Genomic DNA, 18,567 nt, shown 5'->3' on the forward strand with positions numbered 1-18,567 from the left:
TGCATGAGGGAGCTTTACCTCGCAGATGCCAGCTTAGCATGGTGGAGTGCTGACTGGACACATGATGTCATAGGAATGTCGCCAAGCCAAGGAGAAACACATTTATGCATCGACACGAGTCAAACACACAAATCTGTGCATGAAACACATATTACCAAACACGAAATATGTGTACGCACACATGATAGAATTTGCATTAATACGCATTGTTTTTGCTGTTTTTTTATATATATATGTTTTCATTATTTTCCCTTTTATAAATATATATCATGTGTTATCACCCAGTGTGTCCGTGGGTGAGCACAGTGGACACCCAAGTCTGTGAATGTGATAACTTGGTGACATAGGATTTTAAAATTCACCCCATAGGTGCATTTACTAAAAACGTCTGATGAGTTCAAGTTCCCGTGACCTTGACCTTTATTTAGGTCAATAAAGGAGGGCATGCTTTAGGGTCGCCTTGTGATCGATGAGTGATGGCCAGATGAGTTTGTATATCTTTGGATTTTCAGCCCTTTTCATGTTTGTCGCTGATCGCATCTTGTTTCTAAAAGCTAAGTGAAAATAAAGTAAATCTTCAAACAATAAGGCTTCATAAAATAATGGGTGTTGTGACACCTCTATTTTATATAAACTACACCTGCATGCATGTCGTCTGTCAACGCATCTCGTAACTACCTTCGGTCTTCTTCTATTCTAACTCGCTTTTCCACATCCTTCTCCCAGTATACCCAGTATCTGTCCTCTCCATGTGTCCAAGCTAATTAAACAACACCTCTCTTGCAGCTGATGAGTCCAACCAGAGTTGTCTTAATCCTTTCCGTCCTTGTCACTCCCAACTCAGGATCTGTAGCTGCCTCTAGTTCTGCGTCTATCTTTTCCTCAGCTGCACATTTCCAAGCCGTAACTGGTCTCATGACCATCTCGTCGATGCCACATTTCATTAAGACTGAAACTCTATAATTATGTGGTCTTTAAATGGGAATTTGAAGTCTACTAATGAAAAAAAGGTCTATTAAGAGCATCTGAAAGAGGATCAGTTTTTATATTTTTTATTCTGTTTTTTAGTTTTATGTTTGTTTGTTTGGAAAACAGACTCTCAGAATAAACCCTGACAGCCTCTTTTCACCTTTGCTGACGTTCTGTGGCTTAAAAAAAAGAAAAATCAACAACAATTGTTGGGCTTCTTTTGAGAAGTAGAAGATTTCTGTCCTGTTGTTCACGGCTGAAAGCGTTAGGTGAGAAATCGATGGCTGATGATTGCCAGTTTCACTTCTGAACAGCAAATTGACGACACTTAAGCTCACTTCTATTGTGCGCTGTTCTCTTGTTGTTTGCCATAAAAGAGCACGCTCCACATATCAGTGAGAATGACATCACGCGGTTGCAGAAAATCAGCATGTGTGTATTTGTCTTGTGAAAACTTGCCATCAGTCACAAAGCAGCCTGAGGTTATAACATGGTGACTGTGTACCAGCTGTTTCCTCTGTTTTCTCCTGTCTGTCCTTCCTCCAGTAATTTTCTCCCCTCTCTGCTGTTTCTCCACCTCCTCTCCAATGAATGTGTGTGTGCTCATTCATGTGTGTTCATGGGTCCTAGCACCACATGTCTGGGAGGCTTTTACTGAGATGTGCATTCTGTTCACAACACTGCCATCTGATGGCCAAATGAAGGAAATACAGTGTTCAGACTAATGTCCTTCGTTTTCCACTAATAGAGCGGTTTGACGTTGAACTTAAAAATATCACAATATAGATCAGTACTCACCAAAGTCTTGTTGCCTGTAAATACAGTATATGATAACAATTTTCTTTTTGATATGTACTGACTTTTCTGTAGGTGGGATGCTTTCAACACCCAGTCAGTCATTTTTTGTTTAGTCTGAATCATGCACCCTGTTGTCTTTTGTTGGATTTTTCTTGTCAACTTTTATCTTTTCTTGAAATTGAAAGGTCAATTACTATTTTGTATCCTAGATATTAGTCTGTTACACAAAGAAAAAGTATCTAGTGAACATGTATTTTCAGTCAGGAGTAGTGTGTGACCAGCACTGGTTGCATCTATTGCTTGATAAATATATCTGTGGCGGAGGTGTGGTCCCTGGCTCAGCTGCAGGGGAGGAGTGAGGCAGTGCCAAGGAGGCTGGAGGGACAGGTGTCGGGGATTTCACTAACGAGGCTTCTCCCTTTACATAGTGAAGCTGGAGAGCTGGAGGAAGTTGTGTGTGTGAGACCAGCTGAAAAGCTAAAGTGGGTGTTGAACCTGTCATGTATTTTTCAAGCATTTTTATGCGATTTGCAATAAACACTCCTCAAATTGTTGCAGTCTGTTGGGTCAATCGCTACAATGTCCCTAAATAATATTGTCTTCACTGTAAGCTGTGTCAATCATCAACATAGGGGAAAACAATGATAGGATAATTCATGACATCATGTTGTGCAGCTGTGTCCGACATGCATTTACATTTTTAAGGAGGAGCACAGCAGATCTGCTGAGCTACAGAGTCTCTGTGACATGTCAGTGTAGCAGCCTAAATATGGCTTAACACATTTTTGGAAGCTCCATGTAGGCTACGTTTATATATTTATTTATTTATTTCAGTGTTATGTAGCACAGTCAATGAGATGAATCCGCCGGTGACACTTTTAGAGAAAATGAGCTGTAAGGTGATTTTAAGTGGAAGCATCTGCATCATTTGCTGTGTTTGGAATGAGAGGGTTTCACTGTTGAAGGATTTTGCAGGTCAGTTGCTGTGGTTAGTCTGTCGACAGGGGAGGAACTGACGCACTCCTAATGAGGCTTCGCTTCTCCCATACGAAGTGTGTTTGTGGGATTGTGTTCTTGTTTATCTCTGTTTGCCACAGCACAGCTTGTTTCTCAGCCTATTTACAGTACAAGCAGGACACATTATCATTAGCTATTCCAGCTACAAAGTGCACACATGCACACAAATACACACACGCACAAACAAGAAGAAAGGCCCATTCAGATGGGATTAGTATTTCAGGGTAACCGGGGAATGCAGCATTAGCCTCGCCCCTCCTGATTTACTGGTTATTTGTAGTTTGGAGGTTTGTTAAACATTTATGAAGGATAGAGAACTAAATGTCATAAGCTGCTTGTTTCTTTCTTTTTGCTCTTGTATTTAACATGAAACTGTTTTGACTCAAAAATGATACACTTTGCACATTTAGATGAGTATATAGTGGTGTCTTATAGTATATTATGCCCTGTCCAAAACATTGGTATGTACAGTTGTTTGTCTTACTGTGTTTACAGTGACAGTCCATTATTTTAATTGTCAGAATAAACTCATCTTAACCTCTTGGCTACACTAATTTCCAGGAGCCCTAAAAGGTGACAGTAAAGGTCACAGAGGAGCTGTTATCATTTTTGAGTCATTGTGGTCACGTTTTATTACAAAAAACAGAAGTATGTGTTTTAGATATGTTATTTAATCCATTTATACTTTTAATTCCTAACTATTCTCCACAGTGGAGATGAGCTAATGAATCCACTGTAGGACCATGACTGCTTCAAAAACTGTGTGTAAAATGAACTAATACTAGAATGCAATGATTTGCAAATACATTGAACCCCATATTTAATTGAAAAGAGAAACTTAAAATGTATAAACAATCCTATGGCATCTACACATGTTGAGTACATCACACCCTGTGTCTCAAACAGAGGCTATCTAAACTTTAACCTCCTAGGACCTGGCGTCCACATATGTGGACATCACATTTTGGGTTATTTAGACCAAAATACTCAATTTTGCTCTACAAGGGCCTGATATCCACTTACGAGGACATTATACTGCTACTGTTCTATCAAAATTTTAAACGAATATCCTCATATGTGGCTCTGACTTTTCATAAAAAGAAAAATAAGGTAAAAAAAATCTGGTAATTCTTTATTTTTACATTCATGCCCAAATATCAAAGAGAAATTAAAACTGCATGCTGTGGAAGAGTTCGGGTCCTAGGAGGTTAAAGACTAACAGTAGATAGTGTCATGGCACTGGCTCTGTAAATTCTGGTTTCAGTTATAATTCTTTGATGTCGTATGCTTCATGGTTCTGTGTCCTTGCCTCCCCTGTGTCCACATTTCATATGTAGTCTGTCATGTCTTGTTTCCTGTTTTCTTTTCACAGTCTCACATCCTGTGTTTCACAACTGTATTCAGTTTTGCTTCCTCCCTGTCTCATTTTGTCTGATTACTTCCAGCTGTGTTTCCCTCCTGTTTCCCATCCCCTCGTTATCCTCTGTGTATTTAGTCCTCTGTCTTCCTCTGCCAGTTGTTGCGTTGTCCCACATTGCTGTGCGTCCTTCTTGTGGTCCTTGGGCTCCCTGGTGTTCATAGTTAGCGTCTAGTTTGTCTGTTTATTGTTTCCTAGCTTCCACGTCCTTTGGTTCCAGTTTAGATTACGTTTTCTTAGTTTGTATTTTTTTTTTAGTTTTTCTACAGTGCAATAAATCTGCCTCTCTTACTTAATCCCTTTGAGTTTCGAGTCCTGCTTATCTACAACTATCTACAGCTAGGTGTTCCGTGTGATCTTAAAGGTGTTTGGGTCAAGTTTTCCTGTTCCGTACTCTGCTGTTTGTTTATGAAAGCAGATATAAGCTATATATTAGAAAACCAAATAAAACCTTAACGCTGTCAAATAATAATCCATGTTTTTGAGATTAAGTTTTTGAAAAATAAAACACCTTCTGTGTTTCCTAAAGGGTCTGCACAGTACCAGCATCTAACTGCAGCCTACTCAAATGTGATGACAAGCAGACTGCAAACAAAAACCAGAAAGCTTTTTGTAACTTAAATCATGTCCCTTTCATTCGACTTCTGCATATTCATGTGCAGATATGTGTTTATAGAGGTTACCAGCCTGCAGGAATACCCTGTTCCCAAGGGAGTTCCAGTGCCTGCTCTGGGGAAAGCAGATGGCTCAGAATAACATCCAACACTTGACTCATCTTCTGATGTTATATTTTACTTATGCAAGGAGACGTGGATACGCTATATTATCATACAGCGGGACCATCTATCTTTCTCACTGTGTGATTACCATATGTGTGTATTTGTGCTCTTGCAGGTCTTAGTCTGGTGGTGGGTCTGGTTTTGTACATCTCCAGTATTAACGATGAGGTGATGAACCGACCTCGAGAGCCTGAGCAGTTCTTCCACTATCACTACGGCTGGTCCTTTGCCTTTGCCGCCTCCTCCTTCCTCCTCAAAGAGGTGATTGAAGCACGCTAATACGCACCACCACACGCATTCTCAAAGAGTTAATCAAGCACGAACACGCACAGCTGCTGCACACAGACAAACACGTGAGTGATCGCATGCTGAACGGAAAACTCACACACTGCAGATGTGCTCAGGCACAGTGAGAAGTTCCCAGTGACACAAAAATGTGCTGCTGCTCAACATTTATAAGCCTTAATGTTCATGCAGAGATTGTTTGGAATCTTGCTTGGATGTCGACCATGCTGTCTAAACATGTGCACACACAGTCGCACACACACATGCATGCACGCTTGCTGAAAATGCAGACTTATTCAGCTAAACACACACAGATTTAAAAAGTGCCTGCGTAGGAGCCCGTCATCTTGCCCGCATCAATATTCATAAATGTTAATAGCTTGAATACTTGAGGGCAGCAGCTCTGCATCCAAATATTCCTCACTGGGAGAAAGAGGGTGCTCCACTCCTCCTTCATCCTTCATTCCTTCCATTTCATCTCTGTCCCTTTTGTCTTTCTCCTTTCCCTTTTCCTGCTGTCTCTTCTCTGCCTAACTCAAGTCTTTTCTCTCTTTATATGTCCTCTACTTTTATCTTGTCTCTTTCTCTCTCCTTTTATCTTCAGTTCTTTAATCCTCTGTTGTCCCCTCCTTCTTCTTCTTCTTATCTCCTCTGCTGTCCTCTTGCATGGTGTGGCTTAACTTCATCTTTTGCTCTCTTCTTTGCTCTCTTCTCTCTTACTTCATACTTCTTCCCTTCCCACTTCTTTTTTTCACCATCGTTTCTTTGATCTTAGTCCTCCCTCTTCAGTTATCTTTCAGTCTATAATCCTGTTTTCTTCTCCTCCAGTCTTCGCTTAAATCTTTGACTCATGTTTTCTTGCTTAGCTTTTGCTTTGATTCTCCTGTTAATTTTTTTTTAATTCACGTCCCATCTTTATTTTTGTCCTCCATTTCCTCTAAATTTTTCTTATTCATTCCAATTTTTATCCTTTCTTCTATCCTCCCATCTTGTTTCCCATCTTTCGTGCCCATAAAGTGGCTGTCATCTGTCTTTATCGCGTCTTCACCTGCTGTAATCACATGCTCCTCCTAATCTTCTATTAGTCTTGCCCCTCTTTTCCTATTTAATCCTCTTTTCGCTCATTTACCTGTCGTCTTTCCATTCCTTTGACATGGGTTTATCCGTCTTAGCATCTTTACTCATGCATGTGTCACTCAGGCATCCTCTTCTTTTTTTTTTTTTTCTTTTCTAATCATCCGTTCACTCGCTTCCCCCTTTTTTTTCTTTTTTTTTTTACATGTTTTATCACTTCATTCCTTCATCTTACTTCCTCTCCTTTTATTTATTTTCTTTAACTCTGCCCTCTTTCCATACCTTATCTTCTCTTTTCTTCCCCAGTCTTCTTCTAACCTGCGCTGGAATAGCAAAGAACATTTAACTACACAATTTTTCTGTCACACACACACACACACACACACACACACACACACACACACACACACACACACACACACACACACACACACACACGTTCATCAGCATTCAGGTTTCAGGGTTGTTGTAGCGATGATGTTGTGGATGAATAGTGAATGAGCTGTGAATGCTCAGCGGATGCCCGGGTGAAAACATGAATACATTTTTGATAATGGCTCATTCCGCTGAGGAGCACCGAGCCTTTTTGTCAACTCTCTGCAAAATTAGTACGGATTTATTTCATCCCCCCACCCTCCTCCTTATGGTGTGTTGCACTTTAGGGAGGATGATGCTGATTCTTGTGTTTAGTAAATCTTTAAGCGTATGGGAATTTTCTGGGAACTCTGCATTGTTCTCTTTGGCTCCCTTAGGCAATGCAGATGTTGTCGTGTCATGGATGGAGAGAGAGAGGAGCCTGTTCCCGCTTCATCTAATTTATGGGTTTTTTTGGCAGACATTGTCAATGCATCAGCGTCACTTGCATTGCTGTCTATCCTAAACTATATTACTAGAGCTGTTTTGAATATGGCCAGTTAGATCTGAAATTCTATAGCCAGTAGGTATGTTTTGGATTATACATGTGATTTCAATCATTTAACATTTTTTTAGAAGCTAACTACTTCCACTATAAGAAAGATAGCAATAATATATATGCAATATTTCCAAAAGTATTTGCTCGTCTGCCTTCACCTGCATGTGAACTTGAGTGACATCCCATTCTTAATCTATAGATTCTATAGCTACAAAGGATGTGATGTCGACACACCCTTTGCAGCTATAACAGCTTCAAATCCTTTGGGGATTTTTGAAAGTTCTTTCAGAAGTGCCTTTGTGAGCTCAGACACTGATGTTGGAGATAAAGGTCTGGCTTGGTCTCTGCTCTAATTGATCCCAAAGGTGTTCTGTTGGGTTGAGGTCAGGACTCTGTGCAAGGCTCTCGATGTGAGATACTCATCATGTTGGTGTTATTCCTGGATCTACAAAACGTTGATTGATCTGTTTCTTTAAAGATTTTTCATGAAAGGACATCGGCAAGTTATTGTCCAAGTTGCAAAGCTATGACATCATAATTATGTGATTTGTCAGATGCAATGTTGATCCTAGAAAAACATCAACACAATGATATCAGATAGACCGTGCAAGCCAATCAAGTTCTTCCACACCAAACTCAATCATCTATGTCTGCAAGGTCCTTCCTCTGTGCAGTGGCAGCACTGATGCATGTTGGGACTGCATAATGATTACCGTTTCTTCCTTTTGAATGAAGGTTTATAGTCCCAAAGCATAGCTTCTATATCTTACTATAGATGATAGGGAAGAAGTCTACCTGCAACTAAACTTGAGCTGTGATTACAAATATTAGCCATAAGGAAAAGCTACTAAATTACAGCAGGCGGTGCTGGACCAAGGCCAGGAAGATGGTGAAGGACCTCAGCCATCCCAACAACAGACTGTTCTCTCTGTTGAGGTCAGGAAAGCGATTCCGCTCCCTGAAGACCAACACAGAGAGACTGAGGAGGAGCAGGCGATACGGTCTCTCAATCACACCACCACACAGTACTGACCCACACATACAGTTCTTACACACACACTGGACTTTCTGGACTTTGGTTTTGCACAACACTGGTCACTATATTCTTCATTTCCGGTTAATACTTGTACAGCTGCTGTTATTGTGTATATATTTATTTATATTTAGATTTCTTCATACATTCTTATATAGTTCTATATTGTGTATTGTGTATTTTGTTGTACAGTTATTTTATTTTCAACTTTAATTTATATATTTATCTTTATCTTATTCTTCCCAGTTAAATTTACCCTTCATTCTAATTTGTGTTGTACAGTTATTTCATTTTTAACCTTAATTTATATTCTATTCCTTCCTAGTTAAATTTACCCTTTTTAATTTTTCATATTTATTTCCTATCTTATTCATAGCCTTTTCCTTTTTTTGTTTTCTTTAGGTCACGAGCAGTTGTCCAAGCATTTCACTACATATCGTACTGTGTATGACTGTGTACGTGACAAATAAAATTTGAATTTGAATTTGAATTGTTCTTCTCCTTTAAGGTCATTGTTCCCATGGACCTCAAACTTGTTTCACAAACAAATATCAAATTCTTTCATCGCTGGTGGAGAGATGGGACTCAACCAAGAGGTCAATTAGTAGTTTTCAGTGCAAGACTCCATTGTGTCCAAGCTACAATTCACTCGCTGGGCCCACGTCCTCATTTGAGGTTTGACAGCATTTTAGTAGATAAAGGTAAATGGCTTGGACATGAATTGAGCTGCAGTTCAGGGAAGACCTAGAAGGGGACTGGCGGTGGCTCCCGGGCCTGGCAGATCCACATGTACTAATGAGAAGCGAAGAAGTTAAAGAATTGAAAAGGGGACAGAGGGTGGGGCACGTAAATGAGAACAAACAGGGGGAACATATATAGATGAGAACCAGAAGGAGTGTGTTTGGAGGCATGGTTCTGCTCCTGAAATTCAGATACTTTATCTCCAAAAAGAAACATCAGGTCAGCACTGTGACCAGCACAATGGTGTTACTTTTCTCGACATTCATAGACTTGTCAAGTTGACGTTGTCCCCCTGATTCACTCAGGATCACACTCAAAGATGCACAAATGCAAGTGGTCATTACCAATACGTTTGATGTGTCACATGGCCCTCTTCCTATTGAAAAAAACAAAAGTTGTATCCAAGATGGCTGACTTCTAAATGGCCACCATGGTCACCACCCATCTTGAGGAGTTTGCCCCCTCACATATACTAATGTGCCACAAACAGGACTTTAATATCACCAGCCATTCCCATGTTATTACGGTGTATCCATATAAATGGCCCACCCCACAGTCCATCATTGCCACAATGATGGACTGTGGAGAAAATTACATTGCTTTTGTTTGGAAAAGCATGACAGACATGCTGTATCACTGCAGAGGACTGTGTTTAAAAAGCCAGATTAATAGAGCGAGATACATCATGCTTAACAACAAACCTAAAAAAAACGAAAGAAAAACTAATCAGACCAAATAATATTACCACTGGATGAATCTACAAAACAACAAACAGGATATCCTGTAACGTTGCAGTATTTTGTTTGTGTCTCCAGGGTGCAGGAGTGATGTCTGTCTACCTCTTCATGAAGCGTTACGCTGAGGAGGAGCTTTACCGGCCCCACCCTGCACTGTACCGCCCCCGCATGTCCGACTGCAGCGACTACAGCGGCCAGTACCTCCACCCAGACTCCTGGGCTCCACCACAGCGAGGCCGCAGTGCCTCCGATGTCTCCTCTGACATCTCCATCCAGCTCAACCAAACTCCACCCCAGCAGCCATTTCCCAAGGGGGGCAGCAGCTCCCAGGCAACACCCTCTTCCTCTGGACCGTCATCAGCTGCCAGCTACCAGCTCCAACCAGCTTCTTCCTCCTCCACCTCCTCCTCATATCCACATCCTCTTCACCCAGGTGCCACCTCGACCCTGTCCAGGGGTTCACATATCCACTCCCACCCTCAGCCACACCCTCACCCGAGTGGGCCTGCACCCCAGTCCCTGCCTATGGCGGCGCCACCCTCTGCCGTGCCTCCTCCACGCTACCACGCACACATGCGAATGAGCGCCTCGCCATGCTAGGCTACATATGGAGGGCGCAGGAGGGAAAAACACATCTGGGGTTGGGGATGAGGGTGGGGGGTTAGATTGGTTCTGTTACAGCGCTTATACACCACACGACAAAAACACACATGAACACAGATCCCGTACCCGCCAAGTGTGTGGGAGGAAGGGTTGTAGCAAAGAAGTAGAAGAAGTGAGGTTTAAGGAGATCAAAAAAGAGGAGAGAAAAGAGGGGAGGAGGTGAAGAGAAGCAGGTGGGCGGAGGGATGACTCACTGCTGATGCTGAGCCCGAGATGAAGACAGACACTCAACAAAACTTTTAACACGCTGGGAGGGAACATGGGAGGGAGTGAGAGATACGATGATTAGTAGCAACAAGACGTTTGTGGGGTTTCTGACGGGTACATTCATCATCACGGCCATGATACACAGGCAACAGTGTCAAACAGCACAGGAAACAGGAAGCTGAATCACTTCCAAAATGCTGTCCATTCACAAAAACAAGATAAATGTTGAATTATGAATCATATGAAAACATTACTCAAATTTCTTGTAATTAATGTTTTCATATTTTTGTGAATGTGGTTGGGAAGGTCGATGCAGTATCTTGATTACTTTAGAAATAAATCTTGGTTTCATGGAAGTAACACCTTAGTAATGATTATTAAAAAAATATGTATATTATTATTGTTTACATTTTGGTATTTGTCCATAAGGGAAGCTACATGCAGTAGACTTTTGAGGGTGTTACATCTAACACAGCTCACAGTTTTCAGAGAATACATCTAAATTTGACTCCGGTCGTCTCAGTTAAAGGAGGACTTTGACCATTGAATGTTTGTTTGCACATTTTCACATTGTGTAAACCATATTTATTTTATATCTTTAAAATCTGTTTCACAACTAGGATGGACCATTTTTAAGGCTATTTATTCTGATTTAAAACAAAATTATCTTGATTTTATTTAGTAATTTATTTCATTTTACAACAACAAAAAATAAGAGTTTTAATTAAATTTCAGAAAACATTTATCTTCATGGAAGAAAAGTTTAGAAAAAAAGTAAATAAAAGTACTTTTATTTCCCACAGATTCCCATATTAATCCAAAAGGCCAATGGAAAAATCCTTGGTGAAATTTCTAATCTCCAGTTTGAGCTATAAAACAAAAAGACATCCCTGCATTACCACATCATTTTACAGTGCAGATGTAAAGAAATAAATAAAATGTTTGACAGAAGTGTGCTGTAAAAAAGCCAGCAGACAAGCTCTAATAAGGCCTAGCTACTTTAACATATTAAAAAAATGTTATTAGTGTTTATTGAAAAAAAACAACATTATTTAATGTTTCGTCTGCTTTCACATGGAATTTCCAGGTGTATTTAAATTTAACACCACCACATCCTCTTCAGTTCTTCCCAACCCTGTTCATGAAAAACCATCTTTATGATACAGAGTGCCCAGTGTATTAATAATCAGTATCACTTATCACTTTTGCCCTTGTACCATGACCTACAGGTACAACCAGAGGTAAACTGTGTATGAATAGAGATTTATACTTCTAATGTACAGATCTTCTTCTCCCTCTTCTGCGATCTTGCTGAAATAAATGTTCTCCCATATGTTTAAGATGTTTTAGCTATCAAATTTTCTAAGTTGTTTGTATTAGAAGTTGGAAGCTTTGAGAATGAATGTTTAACATTTTGAAGACTGAAGCAGAAGATGTAACTGAGACTTTTTAACTGAGCACAGTCAACGACCATCTGTGGGAGCTTCACAGGTTGAAGGTTTCCATGACCTGAGCGAATGGGGACTGTCTCTTTCAGCGGTGATCACCCATGGTACAATCAAACTGGATGCCTTGGAGTTTTAATGTTGACGCCATGAACTTAGAATTTATTGTCTTAGATGTATACTTAATACTACATGCAGATATGAGAAAATGTAAAACCAGGTGGAGATTGAATTTCATTTGAATCTATTCAATTCACTAAAAGAACTCCAATAGGACTGAACTTACCTTGCCTTTTTTACTTGGTTGGTTTATATGGAGTTATTAATAATTGATTATCTACCAGTTTTCTAAAATAAATATCCAAGGAAGATGGCTCTTTCCATTTGTAGTGATTTGTATTTGGCGCTTTGTTTCTGCTCTGTCTGACGTAGCCTGATGTAGCAACAGCAGCAGCAAACTCTCAGACCTTCCATCAGTGACAACAGATGTGTCATTAAGGCCCCGGTCACACAGGTCAGTGATGCCCTGGCAACCTCTGGTTACTACGGAAAATATCTAAATTCCCTAAAAAAGTTGGTAAATACTGAATGTTCTTGGTTGTCACTAGGTGAAATTGATTGCTAAGGAGGTGCTGCGCCAACAACTCCTTGTGATTGCATTGGTGGCTAGCAGATTGCCACAGTTGCCTGTAGTTTGCATGGCAGATACCAACTTGTCTGCAAACACTTGCCAACTGCTCTCTGAGCTGTAGTGGAATACATGGAATTTGAAGGGCAATACAAACCAGAAATGGAAAACGTTTGCCTTCAAGTAAAAGTTGTGCCTTCCCGCTGCAACTAATACTTTTATTTTGAAGGCCGTTGGTCTCTTGTTTCTGGTTTATGTCGCACTCTTCACAGTTTTACTACCACTTAGTAGTACCACCACCATGTAGTTGGCACATGTTTGCAGACATTGGCATTTTTAATGCAAACTACAGATGACTGCAGCTTCCTGTTAGCAACTACAAGGAGGTTTTTAGTGCAACATTGTAACAACCACTCGTAACTGATTACAGAATATACATTTTCTGGTAAGAGAATGCACATGTTTCACTTGTAAGCGGTGGTTACTAGATGTTCAGTCTTTAAGCCTGTGTGATTGGGGCTTTAGTCAGATACTGCATGACAAGGACAAGCCTGGGTTTAGGTAGACTGAGAAAGCGTTTTGAATCCCGATAGCTTAAATTGTGTGAGCTCTGTGAGGTTTGACAATGAAATGATCTAACAGTGTTTAACTTTGGTGCACTTTGGTGACGGTGTTCTTACCTGAACTGACAGGTTCATAATTGAATCTCAATCTTCCTGGTTTGTTATAATGAAATAGTGTGTTTATATAAAGAACAGATGGAGGTCGAGGCTTTGATGAACATAAACTTGGATGGAGAGCAAACTAAAAATGGGTATGATTCCAGGTTTTCGTGCTTTAATATGTATTTAGCTTAGCACTTTAAAGTTTAAAAACACTTTCAATCTGCACATTTTAAATCCTCATAATATGAATCTTTTTTAAACAGCAAGATAGAAAATTTAAGGTCACCTATGTTTACAGTTTGTAGCATAACAGAAAAATGTTAGTCCTTCCAATATTACAGAGAGCAAGTTTGGGATTATTTGGAATGATTTGGATTGTTTGGGGTTATTTAGAGGTATATTGAAAAAAACTAACTGAATAAAGCTTCTGATTCTGAGTACCTATAAATATGTTACTATGAAACACATTTTCCAGTTTGCCTCCTATCCAAGTTCCCCTGTTGCACAGTGACCAGAAAGATTGCTTGTTTTTGTAGCATATTAACAATCATGCCTAGCATAGGGCATTGTTTGTAGCCATTTTTAGACCTACTGGGGAGAAATGTTACGCTTACAGCCTGTGATACTGTTAACGAAAAACATTGTAGCAAATTAATTGCAGTGTTAATAGCATATTTTATGAATATTTGCTATGTGAAAATGAAATAGAAAATTCTTTAGCAGCTGATTATGAGAGCTTCTGCTTTATGTTTTGAGATGTTTATTTTAAATGCCAAAGCTGAGCATCCTTGCTGTGTAGCGAGCACACACAAACACACACACACACACTAACACAAACAGACACACACACACACACAGAGATATATTTATGTAGCTGACCTCTGAGGGTTTTTTTCTTGATACAAATAAATCAGAACGGTGTTTTTGAGGACATCACATTAGAGATGTAGAGCTCTGATTCCGTGAACCACTTTTGAAAAGTTTACTTCTTTTATTCAGCGCAGACGTTTCCTCAGACTGTGATTTGGGTGTATATATGTTCTCACTGTATATTCTTTATGCCAGTTACCCTGGATATGTTTACATTATCAATGATAGGGGAAAAGTTTACATTAATGATTCATGATCAGACAATAATTGGCCATGTTATTACTAAAACATGTTGGTTCCAATAGAGACTTTTGTTTTCAATATTCCTGAAAATGTACTATTTGCAGGATTTTAATCTGCCAGCAGTGTTTTGTTTAAAAGTTTAAAACCAATAAAGCTTGCCTGGATCCAGCCTCCTTTGTGTTTAGTTGTTCATAATGTGCACTCATTTAAAAACTCTTGTGGGAATTTGAGCAGTAGTTTGGAGACAGTTTGTTTGTTAATTAAAATTGATCGAAAGATTGTTAAATAAATGGAAAAAATGGGGAAATAAAATGTTATGCGTCACTGTTAAAACTGTTATAATTTTGTCAGTTGATAGTTTATATAAAGACACAATTTATTAAAGGGAACAAATTATGATTTTACTTATCTTGTGGTTGAAGTGGTAGGTGATCATAAATGTGACCAGTGTTTACACTGTGAGTGGTAGATCTTACTTTACTCACTAGCAAATACAAATACATGGATCCTCTTTTCTGAAACCTGGAATGACCAGAATTTCAAAAACAGACTCAGTCACTGATTTCACATCATATTGAGTGAACCACTGAGTCCATAATTCCAACAGCAAAGTGGTCACATAGACCAGGGCAAATGGCCATTTTCCCTGAGGTGTTTTTGCAATCACAGGTATCGCCTCCTAGTGGCCATTAAAGAAAATACAGGTTTAAGGCACTTCTGCACTGTCATCACTTTTCACACCTGAAAGCTACAGGCATATTTTATACTGCCTATAGTGTAAATCGGGGTGGGCATTTCATATATTTCTGGCTCTGTATGATGTCATAAGAGAGAGGATAAAACGGTTATGGCAAGCACATGGCTCTGTGTATGAGACCAGAAGCTCCACCTGCACCCACCTCCTGCCTACGGTTTCTTTTTTCAAGTGACAAGCCAAGCCAATCACAAAAACTTAAATGGGGAGCTGAAAAAGCTTCTTTTAGACAGAGTGACTGAACCAGATTATAGTGAAGTATGAATCATACCAAAGTGGTCCGGAGTCAATGAATGAAAATACAGAAGTACAACAGGTCCATGTTTAAAAGGACTAAATGTGATGGTTTTAACATAATGCGTCATGATGAATATCACTGCTGAACTAGTCAGTTATCTCAGTAATAAGTGATCTCCAGTCCTTAGCAATCCAACTGGGATTATTTTTAACATTTTCACCATTTTTCCACCTTTCACCACACATCCTGGGCTACTGAGGGCAAAGGATCGGCTTCAAATGTCACAGGAGAAAAAATCCAGATCAGGTTACACAGTGAGTGAAAAATTGATTAGTTCAGAAGCATATTTGCATGTCTTGATATCAGCACTTATGTAACAATGGCAAGCCTGAAAATAAAATGCATTATGGCCCCTTATTAAAGCATGACTCACCTCTTGCATAACACATTTGCTTACTAAATCGTTTTGATGTTATATTTTTGTGGAATATTAAATGATATTAAATGATTATATTATATTTATTCCAGAATGCACCAAACCAGTATAATTTCTATATAAGAGCACACCATAGATAAATTACATAACTTTGCGCTGATGTTTCTGCTGTCAGTAACTAAGGAACACCAAACAGTTTTCAACCAGAAGGCTTCAGCGCTACCTGGCTAACTTTTTTGAGGCATTGCAGGTAAAACTATTCCTGTTGTAGCATTGTTTAATGTTGTGTTTTATAACTTAACTATCATCTTTGCTTCAGAAGCATTTAGCATTATGTATGGCATAGCAAGTTGCAAATGTTCACAAAATGCAGTAGCATCACAATCACAGTAAAATTGTATTTCTCAGCATACCATGGTGAAATTTGCATGATGTACAAGCAAGTATGTAGTGCATTGCATGTGTACTAGGAATGGGAATTGAGAAACTCATTCCCAGTTCTTGCCAGTTCAATTCCTTGGAATTGCTAGTCTGCCTCCCTTTGGTTCTGCTTGTACTTGCCGATTTTAGTCAGTGTGCTGGAGGGGACAATTAGTCCACAGCCTGGATATGGAGATTACTTTGATTTTTATTGCACAAAAGGATGAGAGTGCGATAGGAAAGTGCAAACTGCATCCAGCAGCTGCATTATGCTGCTAACACAACTTAAGCTCTTTGCTAACATCTGCACAGGCAGCATGCTAACGCTAAACTAGCAAAGAACCGAGAGTGATGAGCTGAGTGTATTTCAACCCCAGCCCAGCAGCCAGACCCTGAACTTCAACTGGTGTGATGAACAGCAGCCTATATATTATACTGTTAAATAGTAAATATGAGACAACGTGTTTCAAGTCAGTTTAGGGAGAAAGATGGAAGTAATGCAACAAGTAGTGTAACAAATTTGTGTTTGTTACACTACTTTGCATTCTGGCATGGGGCAGGGTGCCATAGACACTACAGACTATAAACTAGCAATAAAACAAATGTAAGTTCTCTAAATTCTCAGTAGTCAAGAACTCAGTCCCTTCCTGTATTTACTTTTGTTGCTCCTGTCTTCAACACAACTGCAGACTAAACATATTCATGCAGTTTGTAATGATGCACTTTAGGATGCTTGGAGTTCACTTGGATGCTTTTCTGTGTGGAAAGAACTGAAACTACTGCAAAGTGTAACCACTTCCCAGTGCTCCCCGTGTGGCTGAAGAACAGCTCGCTTTTCAGTGAAACTTCTCTGTATTAACATACTTGCCACCCTTCTACAACTCCTTTGAGTACTCACCTCACAAATTATTCTATGGGGTGTTTCTGTGTACTCTGCTGGCATTACCAACCTCAGCATCTCTCCCAATTACCTGTTCAGTCTCCTGAAAGTCTTCCTCGCTGGCATCTCTGCATGTGCATGCTCACTGTATTCCAATAAATCAGTTAAACTATGATTTTGTCTGTTTTGGGTTTTACTTCAGAGCCCACTTTGCTTTATTTTCAATTCAATTTCTGACTGTTGGGTTCGAGTTTATTTCATCTACCTTGTGTTATTTATTGTGGGTCCTCATGAACACCTCCACTGCCATTCCTGACACATCCATCAATTTCCTTAAACCGCTTATCCAATTCAGGGTCTGTTTCTGCTGTCATGAGACAAGAGATAAGGTACGCTGTGGACAGGTTTCCAGCACATCATGAGGCTAACACAGAGACACACAGACAGACAGCCATTGATTTTCACCTTTACGCCCACAGTATGAATCACTACCTAACATGCTAACCTAACGTACATATAATGTGAACTGTGTTCATTTAGTCCATTCCATTGGGTGCTTTACAAAAAGGTGCTGCAGTTGTCTTCCTATTGCAACATACCTCAGTCTTCTAAGCCTCATCATCCTTCTCATTGTGGTCAGATGAGCCTCCTTGTTAACAACATGTTATTAAACACATTAATCAAGCTATATTAAATAACTTTTCTGAATTGTGTCAGACCAGCTGCCCATAAAATGCCTGAAACTTCCTCTCTCTGATCAGAAGAGTGTGTTCCTGCTGCTCTAATGAAAAGTGCAGCTGTGAGCTCAGTGATGCAGACACCATTACATCATTCTCACTTCCAAGCAACGACAAGTTTGAAAGGAACTTGCAAACTTTATAATTAGTGTCTGTCCAGTTATCAGGAATCCCAAAGGGACAAGAACGTTGTCCAAAGTCAAATGGTCCATAACTGGGCTGGAATTTCAGCTATGTATTTTTATACTTTTATACCTTTTAAGACCTCCTTTGTTCTTCAGGCTAATTACCTTTGTCTCAGGAACATTTCAGCTTGAAAAAAACAAAACAAAACTGGGTGACATCTATCAAAATGCCTGAGCGACATCTATCAAAATCTATTGTTGCATTCACTAAAGAAAAAATTTCCAAACTATTTTCGCAGAGGAAAAGAGGACTAACTGACTAAAATCGTCACATTTATAAGCATCATCTTTAGTACTATGTTTTTGCATGCCAATGTTGATGACCCTGTCTGCCTCAGCAGTTTATATTAGAATAAGGAAAATGCTCTAAACCAGGTATTTCAAACTCATTTTACATAATGAGCCACAGACAGACCACTTTGATATTAAGTGT

The 18,567-nt window shown here is 39.6% G+C and overlaps 1 protein-coding gene across 1 annotated transcript in view; it reads left to right on the forward strand.

Annotated features, from left to right (window-relative positions):
- The window catches only part of cacng7a (calcium channel, voltage-dependent, gamma subunit 7a), a 41,108-nt gene extending 26,513 nt beyond the window's left edge, over positions 1-14,595 (forward strand). Inside the window, exons 5-6 of the mRNA XM_080863292.1 lie at positions 5,096-5,241; positions 9,842-14,595. Coding sequence (XP_080719418.1) covers positions 5,096-5,241; positions 9,842-10,363 — 668 coding nt within the window. The 3' untranslated portion in view covers positions 10,364-14,595. The remainder of the gene's footprint in view (positions 1-5,095; positions 5,242-9,841) is intronic.
- The last annotated feature ends 3,972 nt before the right edge of the window (positions 14,596-18,567 follow it).

Source organism: Rhamphochromis sp. 'chilingali' (assembly GCF_963969265.1).
Source record: "Rhamphochromis sp. 'chilingali' genome assembly, chromosome: 17".
Taxonomy (NCBI): Eukaryota; Metazoa; Chordata; class Actinopteri; order Cichliformes; family Cichlidae; genus Rhamphochromis; species Rhamphochromis sp. 'chilingali'.